A 13,357-nucleotide genomic window follows, 5' to 3' on the forward strand; every position below is an offset into this window, starting at 1 on the left:
AATCAGGCAAGCTCGTTGGCCAGCTAAATTGACCTGCCAAAATAAAATTCCCACTGCCAGCACTGATACCCTTTCTTTTAAATGTAGCTTTTCATCCCACAGCATCCTTCATCTGCTGGAAGGTAAAGCAGTTCTCGGAACAGATGGAGTTGATAATAAAGCTCTTTCTAGGAGATACAGGATTGCAAAGGGAATGTAACAGTGAAACAGCATCTGGAGTACAAGTTGTAAACTTGAACCACTTGAAGTACAATTCCCTTCCCACTGAGAACAATATGGTGGGGCAAAGTGGAAGTGAGAGCATGCCCTTCCAAAACATGAGCTATCCTGCCTGCTCCACCTCAGAACACCGGCTATCCAAAAAACTACTCGAGACACACGGTCCAACCTCGCACCCACAAAAGAATTCTGTGCCTTGTCACATTCAGTCAGTGTCAGGAGCACTGCCAAAAAAAGAGGATGAAATAGCTGTCTCAAAAGAGCAAGAGTTTATGCAGCAGATGGAGAGATGGTGCAGAAACTTGCCTGGGTATAGCACAGCTCCTGAGCTCATCTACAAGGTCAGTTTCTACTCCAGACCTACTCCAGCCATCCTGCTGGAAGCTTGTATCCCAAAAGCCCACGGTTGTTCCACTTTTCACAGGATGTCTGCTTTTGCTTAGACTCCTTGTTATCTACAGAGAAGGCACTACAGGGGTTCTGCAAAGATGAATGACTGCTGTAAATCAGCCATGAGAACCAGGAACACTGTTCCAACAGGATGGGTGGGCAGATGGAAGTAAAGGACAAACCTAATGTTCATGTAGAACCATTCAAGTTCAGACCAAGGCTCAATTTAACCCAGTAATCTGTTCCTAACAGTATGAACAAGCAGGCATTCAGAAAAGAGTAAGAGCAGGGTAAGCAGGTATAGTATTTATCCTACATATTTTCCCAGCTTTCAATGATTGTTATCTCAGGAGAGGTGCTGATTTGGTTTATTTAGTGATTACCAGTGGACCTTTCTTGACCTCTCATTTGATTTGCTTCATTCATTGTTATTGAGCAGTAATTTGACATTTCAAATGAAGACCCATAATGATGTCATTCCTTAAGAAAAAAGAAGAAGGGGGGGGGGGGGGGGGCGGAGGGAGAGTAATCTGGAGGTTATGTTTCATCCTCAAAGTTTCAAGGCTTGCTTGTTTGGTGTGAGCTTCATCAGACACACTTCACTTCTCTTCCCTCTAGCAGACAGATTTGTTATCAAGAAGAATCACAGAGTGATAGGGGTTGAAAGGGACCTCTGGAGATCATCTAGTCCAACCCCTTTGCTAATGCAAGTTCAGGTTGCACAGGAACAAGTCCAGTAGGGTTTTGAAAGAGTCCATAGAAGGAGACTATGCAAACTCTCTTGGCAGCCTGGTGCAGTGCTCCAGTACTCTCAAAGTTTTTCCTTAAATGACATTTCCTGTGTTCTAGTTTGCACCCACTGTCCCTTGTCCTATCACTGGCTACCACAGAAAAGAACATAGAAACCAAATTGCTCACCCTGCAAAATTTGGTCTGACTTTGCATAGTTAAAGTGGAGTAATTTGGATCGTGATATTTTATGGCCAAATAAGCCTGTCTGAAGTCTTGACCCAAATGCTTTGGCTTCAAGAGAAGAACCTGGCAGCAAGAGTAAACCAAAACAGTTTTCTGCCTTGTTTGAGCAGGCACCAAGACAAGGCTATGCCATGCAGCAAGGAGGTGTGCTTAGCTCATTTGTCACTAGTTTAAACTAACGTGAAGCAGAAAGCAGAAGTCCAAGTATGCGGAAACAGCACCCTCCAGTTCTGATTAGCCTCTTGTTTGTATCACAGCGTGGTAAGCCAGCACTGCCTTGGCTCACTTTAACCCTTCCACAGGCGTGGATGTACTGACTCCTGTCTCCCTTGACGAAAGAAATAAACATCTCCCTCCACAGAGGGTGAGCAAGAGATAGAGAATTCATCCTGCAAGCTACCACCACCACCATGAAGACAGCAAATGCATTTCTTCTCTCCTTAGTCCTGCTTTACATCGATGTCAGCACAGCATGGCCCACGCACACAGTCTGCAAAGAGGACAACCTGGAAATATATTACAAAAGCTGTGGTGAGATATTGACAATTTCCCTTTTCCTTTTAGTTGGGTAACAAAGTTTTTCTTATGCAGTGAAAGGGGCTTCTAAGACAGGCAGTGGACTGAAGGGTTGTGCTCCTGAGGCAGCACTGGGTTTCCAAGCTAAAATATGTTTAGTCTTTCAGACACATCTGGCTTGATTGACACACACAGAAATCTAACTGTGTTTAGGCAAAAGATAATAAAGAGGAAATGATGCAACCCAAATCAGAATAATAAACAGCTGTCAAAAAAACCCAAAACAGGTCAGCATGAAAGATGCCTAGGATTTTTATTTTGAAGTTCAGCTGAAAAATAGAGGAAGACCATAGATCTTTATCTGTTTTATTCCTGGGAAAACACAGATTCTTCAGTGCCGGTTTTCTAATGCATGGCAAGTCTGTGGTGATGTGCTTTCTGTCCTCCCACCTGCAGTGACAAGGGACCCAGTGTGACAGTGGGAAAGATTCACGTTCCCCACCACTGCCACCATGCCTAGCAAGTCTTCAGAAGCAGCACTTAACAGAGACATGAGCTAGGGACCATAGGGTTGGGTTTGTTCATTAAAAATCCACAGAGAAGAAAAGGAGCAAGCAGCTCTGGAGCAACTGGAAATTAATTCACTGAATGGTGCCTGCTTTCCACCTCTGGCCTTGTGCCTCTCCTGTTGTGCTGATCTGCTTTACAACTGGGACAAAGGGAATTAGATTCACAGACGCCTCAGTCATTTTCTGCACGTGACATGAAAAGCAATGGCAAATGAGCACCCAAGAGTTTGTTTTTCCAATTCACCCCCATACAAAGGGTTTCCCAGGGGGCTTTTATCCTCCCCTGTAGCTTTCATGTAGTTTTACATAGCCATTGAAATAAAGCCAGTGAGGGACAAGAGAAGTAAATAAATATTTGCAATGCTATTCTTTACCAACCTGCTCCCAGGAGACTGAAGTCAGGCTTCATATATTTTATGCATTAGGAAAATATATAATTAGATACTGAACATGAGCTTTGGCATTACCTTTCTTTTAGCAGGAACACATTGTATGAGTTAATTCTGTTCCCTCAATGGGATTTGGCATAAGATGCCTTGACACAGAGGCACAAACTGCAGCTTGAGGTATTTCAAATAGTATAAAATTTGTCTGCTGGGCAGATGTAGGTCAGGCATCATAAATTCATAGAACGGCTCAAGATAGAAGGGACCTTAAAGATTATCTAGTTCCAAACCCCTTGTCATGGGCAGGGACAGTTCCTACTAGACCGTGTTGCCCAAAGCCTTATCCAACCTGGTCTTAAACACTTCCAGGGATGAGGCATCCACAGGTTCTCTGGGCAACCTGTTCAAGTGTCTCATCACTCTCATAGCAAAGACCTTTTTAATGTCTAATCTAAATCTACCCTGCTCTAGTTTAAAGCCATTGCCACTTGTCCTATCACCACAGGCCCTTACAGGTAGTCCCTTTCCAGCTTTCCTGTAGCCTCCCTTCAGGTATTGAAAGGCCACTATAAGGTCTCTCCAGAGCCTTCTCCAGCCTGAAACAGACTCAACTCACTCAGCCTGTCCTTGAAAGAGAGATGCTCCAGCCCTCTGACCATTTCTGTGGTCCTTCTCTGGACCCTCTATAACAGATTCATGTTCTTCTTATGTCGAGGACTCCAGAGCTGGACACAGTACTCCAGGTGGGGTCTCACAAGAGCAGAGTAGAGAGGTAGAATCACCTCACTTGACCTGCTAGCCAAGCATCTCTTGATTTAGCCCAAGATATGGTTGGCTTTTTGGACTGCCGCTCATGTCAAGCACCTCATCAACCAGCACCCCCAAGTCCTTCTCCACGGGGCTGCGCTCAATCTCCTTGTCACCCAGCCTGTATTTGTGCTTAGGACTGAATAGCTTCTTATTAGCCTAGCTACCCAGTGGATTTCTTTAGAGCTTTGTGTGTTGCTGATTTTGGTTTGCCACACACATAAAGGTAAGAGGTACATTCATTTACAACTTGAGAAGCACAAGCCAGAGATCACACAGGTCAGGTCCCAAACACAGAATGCCTTTCTGTTCTCCTGGGTACAGCTATGGGAGAGGAGAAGATTACACAGGTGTGGAAACAATGCAAGAATTGTTAGACTACTTGTTGGAAGTGTGATTCCCTGCTCTCTTGAAGCTCTGACAGATTCAGCTGCAGCAAGACTCACAGTGGCTGTCCTAATGTTCTTCCTTGTCTTTCTCCAGAGGTTACCAAACCTGTAGCATCAGACCAGGATGCACCATCTGCATCTCTGCTGACCCAGCTCATAATCTGACAAGTGACCACTAAACCATGTCACTCAGCACCACACCTACAGGGCTTTTCAATCCCCCCAGGGGTGGTGACTCCATCACTTCCCTGGGCAGCATCTTCTGGGTATTACAACCCTTTGGGGTGATGAAATCTTCCCAAATGTCCAATCTAAACTTCCCCAGACACAACCTGAGGCCATTTCCTCTTGCCCTATGGCTTGTTACTTGGTAGAAGAGACTGGCCCCACCTTGCTCCAGCCTCCTTTCAGGGAGTTGTAGAGAGCAAGAAGGTCTCCTCTGAGCCTCATTTTCTCTAGGCTAAACAACCCCAGTTCCAAATCTACAGCTGAAGAGGATAAATCCAAACACATGAGTCTATATTTCCTTCAGAGAGGGCACTGCTCTTACAAACCTCACCAGCAAGCTCACAACAGTGCCAAAGGTGCCAATCACCCTTTCGGGAAGAAGAAGCTTTAATCTGACTCCATTTCACTGTAAATCACAACTAGATGGGCAGAACACAGCTTCATTCTTTAGCTGTATCTCACCCAGGAGGTGAAAGACGTGCTAGTGCCTAGGTGTAACAAGACCCTTTCCAAATAAACCTTTTCATGACAACTTGGAAATGTCAGCAAGTGCAGAGCCATGCTAGGCAACTGCCTCTTTAGCTAGTTCAGGGGAAGACTGCCTTGCATGTCCTTCCAATCTGAGTCTGGTATTTCCTGATCCACTGAAGATGCCCGAGGACAACACATTTTGGGGACAGAGTGGCCACAGTGAGGTACCTAGTATGAAATCTTGAGTAAAGGATTCTTGGTTTCAAGAGGGTCAGGATTTCACCTCTGTTGTTACTGTAAACTCTAAGATGCTATCAGTCAATCAGAGTTGAATCAAGTAAGATTGAAGGAATTTTGGAGAATTTTAGTGAAGTACTTCACAACTTTATTTCTGGAGCTGAATCTCCTCTATGAACAGAATAGAGCTCAGTCTGAGCATTTAAAAAGGAAAAAAGCATTCATTTTTACTTTGCAGTTCATCAGATCCTCTCCTATTGGACTCAATGATCTTAGAGTTCTTTTTCAGCCAAAATAATTCCGCAATTTTATGCAAAATAGGAGCTGTTAGAATGGTGATAAATGTAGCAGAGACGATTAGGTGGAAAACTAAAGACGAAGTACAGAAATCTCCTGTACCCAGGATCTAGTCCCCAGTGCCTTTTCACAAGCACCTTCTCTAGCTGCATCTTATTCCTAGAATGCATGAGATAGAGGCAGGCATCAAGCTCTCAGACTCACTCCATATTCTGGATCCTATAGAAGGGATTCCCACTCCTGCCTATGTCAAACTAAACATTCAGTAACCAGAACCCCAAAGCATTCATCAAAGAAGTGTTAGACAAGACCCTGCTCTAGGTGACCCTGTTTTAGCAGAGGGGTTGAATTAGATGACTTCCAGAGGTCCCTTCAAACCTACCCCACGCTGTGATCAGTATAATATACTTGTGAAAAAAAGAGTAATCTAAAATAAATCAGAAAAAAAGATTCTCAGCAGCAAGTTCGTGGTGAGAAACTCATTCTGAGGCATGGGTGGTCTAAAAGTAAACAGACAGTGTGCCGCCTCCTGCCTATAACCACAGGAGACAACACCGAGACAGTCCATAAATAGCAAGACATTTCCCATCAGTGCCACTCTTCCTCCCAGGAAGAAGTGACAAAGACAGAGGAAGATCTCAAATGACCACGAATCCCTTTAGAAACCTTGGCAGGGATCCTGAGATAAAAGCATCACAGGTTAACATCTCTGGCTGAGAACAGAGAATGCTAATTGGCAAGTCTATGCAGAAACATGAAATGAACCTGCTACACAAGGTCTGATTCCTACCCCTTTTAATTTCACAGTCGTTTTTACGTTAATATAACATTTTTTATTTCTCCAGCTACCTTCTAAAAGGCAATTGTCTGGGAAGGGAAAGGTGGGAAAGCAAAGCGTCTTTGGGAGCAAAGTGCCCCAGGCAGAATCCAGTGTTATTTGGGTGTCATTCATCCACCTCAAAGTGAAAAGTGCAATGCAGAAGAGACTACAGAACATAATTCCTCAACATATCTTCCAGCACCTCCTTCCAGACAATTCCCAAAAGCCTAATTGTCTTAATTATCCATAGAAACATTCTTACAATATGGTGTTCAAATGGGTCCATTTCATGGGTTGATTGTTGCAAGAAAAACTATTTTCCAACTATTTTTACAGCTCTTTCTTGAAACCTTAGTAAGATCTACATCAACAAATCAGTATTTTGGAATGCCTGGATTTGTTTCAACAAGCAAAATCAGAGCAGTGTGCTGGGTGATCAATCAAGCTCTACATTTAGCTTAGGACTTGGGAAATTTCAGAGCTGACTGAAAATGTGGGTTTCTTGACAGTGCAGAAGAGGGTAGTGGTAAGGTAGACAGTTCTCAGGGTTTGGAGAGCATCAACCATTAAGGAGTTTACTTCCTGTGCACAGGAGTAAATAACAGAGAATTTCAGGGAAATCTTTAAGAGAATCAGAGTAATAGTATTGGAAGATAGACATGGCACTTCAGGACATGGTTTAATGGCCATGGTCGTCTTGGGTTGATGGTTGTACTTGATGATCTTAGAATTCTTTTCCAATTGAAACAATTCTATGATTCTATGACTGTGAGATGACATCTTAAAAGATATTACCTAGGCTTTATAAAACAGTGTTCAGATCACAAGGGATTATTTTACTATCACAGACAAACACATTTCCCAATTCCTATTCAACTTCCCAGTTCAGTACAAGTTTGCCCTGGATACCATTCACAGGTAGAAAAACTCATTTATATTATTTTCTTTAAAGTTGTCAGTTCAGATTTGGATCTCTCCTTAAATGGCTCCTCGAATTCAACAAGGTTATTCGGGTGTAGAACCTGCTCTGTTCAGGTAGCACAGTATAGACATTCTCTTGTTAAAAGTTCCCTCAAAACAGACATTAAGTACTTTAGAAAAGAAAAAGTGGAGACTTATCAACTAGTTAATTATAATTTCCTGATGATTTTTTTGCCCATGCTGAATAGTTTCAGCTTTACTACAGTCCCTTCACACACTCAGTCCATCATAACCTTTCTCCTACATACCAAGAGGTTTCAAAATCTTTTTTTCCCCTTTTTTAAACATAGACTTGCAAGCCCATCCATGCTCAATCATCAACACCCTGTAAACAAACCTGCTAAATTAGTGTCACGGTGGCACTCATTTTAGAGCACATTATCTTCTGTTTTCTGTGTCAAAGTTATTAGTCCTTTTTTTACTCCCCGACCACATACAACCTTTAGCTAAAGGATATAAGTAATCCAATAGCTTCAACTGGCAAAATATTCATATATCTTCAGGACAAATGTTCTTCTAGACTTGCTAAAAGAAGGTTCCTTTTCCATTGTTATTTGTGGTTTTGGCAGACAGATTAAGCCAGATGCTTCTTTGTATTTATTTATTTATTTCCCTCAAGCACTCTCCAGCAATCGCTTCTGCTTCTAAATTATGTAAAGAGACACAACACCAACTTCCCCCTGATCTCTTCTTGCATAGATCACTAATGGGCAAACAAAGAACTGAAAAATGTCTTTTTTTTATTTGTTTGTTTGCTCTCTCCAAGCCATCTTAGTGTCGCAGCCTCACTGCTGCAGTCATCTGGTATAGCTTACTTATTCCAGGTGGAAGGCCAGATGTTGACATGTGTATCTCTGGCACCAGATCCTAACAAATGGAAGCTATCATCAGTGTCAAGGTGGCACAGATAAAAGTACACACAAAAGTCTTTTAAAGTCACTCCAGGAATTAAAACCACTTCATCTGTTTCATTTTCTGCCACACTGAAAGGATTAGAACTTCATTTTCCTTTCTGACCTCTTAAAGTGATTCTGATTTCATTTAACTCTTCCTTCAGAGAAAGCAGAGTATTGAGTAAGTTCTAAGATATAAAAAGTAAGGAGGAGCAGAAAACAATTTCATACCTACAAGGTACTTTGGCAAAAACATTAGGTTCACCATCTAGATGTTGAGCAACTTAGCAAAATCAATATTAATGTTTTTGCTGAGACTAGTAGTGGAGAGAATTAACCTCAGATGAACTTTTCCCACCATACTTTAAATTTTCCCATCTTGTTTAGTTCTTGAAGGTTTCCTCAATGTCTGTTTCTTCACAAAATCAATGAAGGTCCTGCATCACAGACTGCAAAAGAGACTTGTTTCTGTGTGTGACAGTCCTTCCTGCTTATCTCCAGCTCCTAAATCTAAACAAGTAGTTATGTTTTCCACCTCTTGACTTTTGGCATGTCCTCAGTTGTATACCTACTGAGTCACTACAGAATCGCAAGGCAAGCCATAGGAAAATTTGTTCCCCCCTCTGGAAACAAATAAGAGAGACATACCAAAACACTGTGGATTGCATTACAGTCATGAAGTTCTGTAGGCAAGGGAGAATTGCCATTTGTTACTGCATACTAAATCTGAGTCTCTATGGAGGGAGCTCTCTAATGTACTGGAAGGGTGAGTCACAGCTATGACTGTGTTAAACAAAGTAGAATTTATCAAAGGACAAATTCACAAGGCCAAGTGCAGGTCCTACGCTTGGGTAGCAACAATCTTATCAAGCTGCCTGGGGATATTGGTGTAAGCAGGATGAATATGAGCCAACCCACACCCAGGTGACCAAGAAAGCCAACAGCATCCTGGTCTGTATCCACAACAGTGTGCCCAGCAGGACTAGAGATGTGATTGTACCCCTCAGCACTAGTGAGGCAACACCTCAAATACTGGGTTCAGTTTTTGGTCCTTCACTACAAGAATCACAGAATTTTAGGAGCTGGAAGTGGTTTCTATAGATCAAGTCCAACCCCCATGCCAAGGCAGGATCACCTAGGGCAGGCTGCACAGAAACACATCCAGGTGGGTTTGGAAAGCCTCCAAAGAAAGAGACTCTACAGCCTATCTGGGCAGCATATTTCAGTAAAGAAGTGTCTCCTCGTGTTGAGGTGGAGCCTCCTGTGTTCTGGCTTGTACCAGTGGTTCCTTGTCCTATCACTGGGCACCACTGAAAAGGGACTGGCACCTTCATTTTGACACCCACCCCTCAGATATTTATAGATGTTGCTAAGATTCCCTCTCATCCTTCTCCTTGCAAGACTAAACATCCCCAGGTCTCTCAGTCTTTCTTCAGAGGAGAGAGGTTCAGGTCCTGCAATCATCCTCATAGTTCTCCATTGGACTCTCTCCTGCAGATCCCTATCTCTTTTGAATTGGGAAGCCCAACATTTGACACAGTATTCCAGGTGTGGTCTCACCAGGGCAGAGTAGAAGGACATTGAGGTGATGGAGTAGGTTCAGAGAACAACAATGAAGCTAGCGAAAAGTCTAAAGCACAAGTGTCCTGAGGAGCAGCAGAGGGACTGGGGCTGTTTGGCCTGGAGAAGAGAAGGCTGAGAGGACAACCTTCTTGCTCTTTGCAACTCCCTGGAAGGACCCTGAAGCCACATGGAAGTAAGTCTCCCAAGTAAAAAGAGCAGCAAGAGTTCTACTAGAAGTGGTTTAGATTGGACATTAGGGAAAATTTGTTCCCCAAGTGTTGTCAAGGCCTGGAACAGGCTGTCCAAGATAATGGTGGAGTCCCCATCCCTGGAGGCATTTAACAGACTTGTAGATGTGGTTCCGAAGGACGTGTTTTGGTGGTGATGTTGTTACATAACCCTTGGACTCGGTGATCTTAAAAGTCTCTCCCAACAAAAATGATTCTGATTCCCTGCATCAAGTCAGGAACAAGAACAAACCACAGCTGCTCAAAAGTGCTTCCATGCAAGGCTTTTTGTGTAAGCATATGAAGTATTGATAGACCTTCTTGACACCACACCATGACATCTAGAGCTGTCATCACAGCCTCAGAATAGCTCTGGACCCTATGACTGTTACAGTTTAACAGAGAAAGCAGAGGAAGGAGATCAGGTTCTTCTGGTGTTTTAATATCCATCACCAAAAATACCCAGAATAATCCCAGAAAAATTAACACACCTCAAAAAAATGCAAAAGGGACTTCGATATTATTGTGTGTTGGTGTCACTGCACCAACTTCAGGGCAGCTTACGGCAACCTAAAACTAGGGAGGGACACGATACCTAAACATCCTGTACAGAACCATCATGTACCAAATCCATCTGTCCTAGATGCTTCTTTTAGACTCAGGAGAGCTTCTAGTTGCCAAAAGCTAGGATCTTGAAAGCTACCATGATTTAATTCAATCCACCAGTTTCCTCTTCACCTGAAGATGGATGGCTGCTGTCAAATGATAAGGCAAGTGGGAACTCAGCGCGTTTCCTCAGCAGAGGGATCATGGCATATTCTACCACTCTCCTGTCATGGATTTCAGCCCATCCTGGGAAAATGGGAACATTAAGCCCATTTATATGCTGCTGATTACTGTGCTGTATAACCACTCAGTAAAGCTTGCTGTCCCAGAGCGTGGCATGTGTCTAACAGTAGGGCAGCTGCTGGGACCGTTTGCTTATATTTCTGATACAAGCCTGGAATTCTGTTGTGAATCCCCAGTCGTGCTGGGAAGCACTGATGTCCAGAGATCTCCGTCTCATCTGTCTCAAGTGGAGCAATATAAAGAACAATAAAAAGACACACAAAGAGAGGAGATGAATCTGATTAGGGATACAGGCAATTACTGTAGGCATCATCCTCGTGCAGTGCAGTGGTGTTTTCTTACTGACTGAACAGGAGAATAAAAACTCTCTCTAATATGTTCCCTGCTGGGCCCAAATTAATGCAGCATTTGCTTGTTACACTGCTGTAGCTGAAGTCTGCCCTGCCTCCTGTTTCTCTCTCAAGCTAACTAGGACAAACCAGGATTATGAAATACAAATACAGATCTGAATGTGCAGTCTCTCAAAGCCAGCATCCTTCAGTTTTGTCTTCTCAATCAGCCTTAGACAAAGCTTTGTCTTATCACACAAAGCATTAAGAAAACAAAAAACCACAACCTTTCCAAATACTACCACTGGCAAAAGGACAGGAAAGTCTCCATAACCTCCAGGCCTCCCCTTGAGCCCTAGCAACCAGCTCTAACAAGCTTACTATTATAAAGGTGGTTTGGGCAGGAAAAGGCAGGAGGGATCTGGTCAAGTCTTTAGCAAGGCTGTTTTATGCATGCTGGATCCGTTCAGGTCTTTAGCAAGGCTGTTTTATGCATGCTGGTGACACCCTCACCCTCAAACCCATCCCTGCAACTGCAGATAGCCCCTCATATCTGCTCTCTTCACAGGGACTCCTCTCAATTTTCCCAGGCCACCTTGGTCAATGGCCATAGGTGGTAGCTGTGTGACCTTAGCTTGGTACTGGGCAAATTCTTTTCTCTCTTCTTCTTCTGCCACACTTCAAGCCCTTTGCTCATGGGCTGAGTCCTCCATTCCACACCAGTTCATCACACCCCAAATGCTGTTAATATTGCAGTTGGTGCCCCAGCAATATGCTTTGAAAAACTACCAGCCTTCCAAACTACTGCTTCTGAATATGTGTGAACGTGGACATCAGTTATACTCAGCAATTAATTTTCTTTGAAACAGCAAGAGACAAAAAGTCTTTGTCCTTTATTTAAGCTAATTTTGTAAGTCACTGGTATCACCTTGCTCCAAAACTAGAGCCCTAAACACCAGGCAGTAACTCATGTGTCTTAATCTAACCAAGCAGTATGTAATTGCTTTTTGCATTACCAGCATTCAATATTGCAACACAGCCTGTACCCCCAGCACATTAATCTGAACTGTAATCTTCCCTATCCTTTCACTTCCATCTTGCCTGAGTAAGCCAGAAAGGTATAGGAGATAAAACATACCATGACTTCTTCAAAGGAGACCAGTTGTCTGAACTAGGCAAAAGCCTGGAGCTGGTCATGTCCAAAGTAAGCATCTTGAGATGAAGCATGGTCATAGAATCATAGAATCAGTGAGGGTTGGAAGGGACCACAAGGATCATCCAGTTCCAACCCCCCTGCCATGGGCAGGGACACCTCACACTAGATCAGGCTGGCCAGAGCCTCATCCAGCCTGGCTGCAAACACCTCCAGGGATGGGGCCTCAACCACCTCCCTGGACAGCCCATTCCAGGCTTTCACCACTCTCATGGTGAAGAACTTCTTCCTCACTTCCAGCCTGAAGCTCCCCACTTCCAGCTTTATTCCATTCCCCCTAGTCCTATCACTACCTGATGTCCTAAAAAGTCCCTCCCCAGCTTTCTTGTAGGCCCCCTTCAGATACTGGAAGGCCACAGTAAGGTCAGCTCAGAGCCTTCTCTTCTCCAGACTGAACAGCCCCAACTCTTTCAGTCTGTCCTCACAGGAGAGGTGCTCCAGCCCTCTGATCATCCTGGTGGCCCTTCTCTGCACACGTTCCAGCATGTCCATATCCCTCTTGTAATAGGGGCTCCAGAACTGGATGCAGTACTCCATGATGAACTGGACACAGCCAAGATGAGTCTCACCATCTATTCTGACACATTCTGGTCAGAAGGTCACTCTGCTCTGTCCAGCCATGCCTGAACATTGCAGTAGCATGCAGTTAAGGTTGGCCCAAAGGGAAGTTCAAAATGAATGTGCTCAGGGAACTGGAGAGTTGCAAATTCATCTGATGCTTCTTCCTCAGTACCTTATAAACAGATTCCAGTGTCAAGCATAACCTTGAGCATTCAAGTTAATTTATTTAAACAGACATTAAATGGAGAATGTTGAGTGCATATATAAAGTCTGAGATCCCAAAGAGTTCCTCATTCTTTTCCCCACCTTTCATCACCTTGATTGTTGTAAGAATTAATGAATTAATTTCATTCAGAACTTTGAAGGTGGGAAGTGTAGCTAAATATGTTTCTTCATTGTGTTAATTCCAATCTCCTCTAGAACCAAGTCTCTCCTTG

General features: G+C 43.5%; 1 protein-coding gene across 1 annotated transcript in view; it reads left to right on the plus strand.

The window, feature by feature from the left end:
• Window positions 1-1,994: 1,994 nt before the first annotated feature.
• The window catches only part of LY86 (lymphocyte antigen 86), a 32,318-nt gene continuing 20,955 nt past the window's right edge, over window positions 1,995-13,357 (plus strand). The window contains exon 1 of the mRNA XM_054381884.1: window positions 1,995-2,115. Within this exon, the coding sequence (XP_054237859.1) occupies window positions 1,995-2,115 (121 nt within the window). The remainder of the gene's footprint in view (window positions 2,116-13,357) is intronic.

Source organism: Indicator indicator, chromosome 6 (genome assembly GCF_027791375.1).
Source record: "Indicator indicator isolate 239-I01 chromosome 6, UM_Iind_1.1, whole genome shotgun sequence".
NCBI classification, from domain to species: Eukaryota; Metazoa; Chordata; class Aves; order Piciformes; family Indicatoridae; genus Indicator; species Indicator indicator.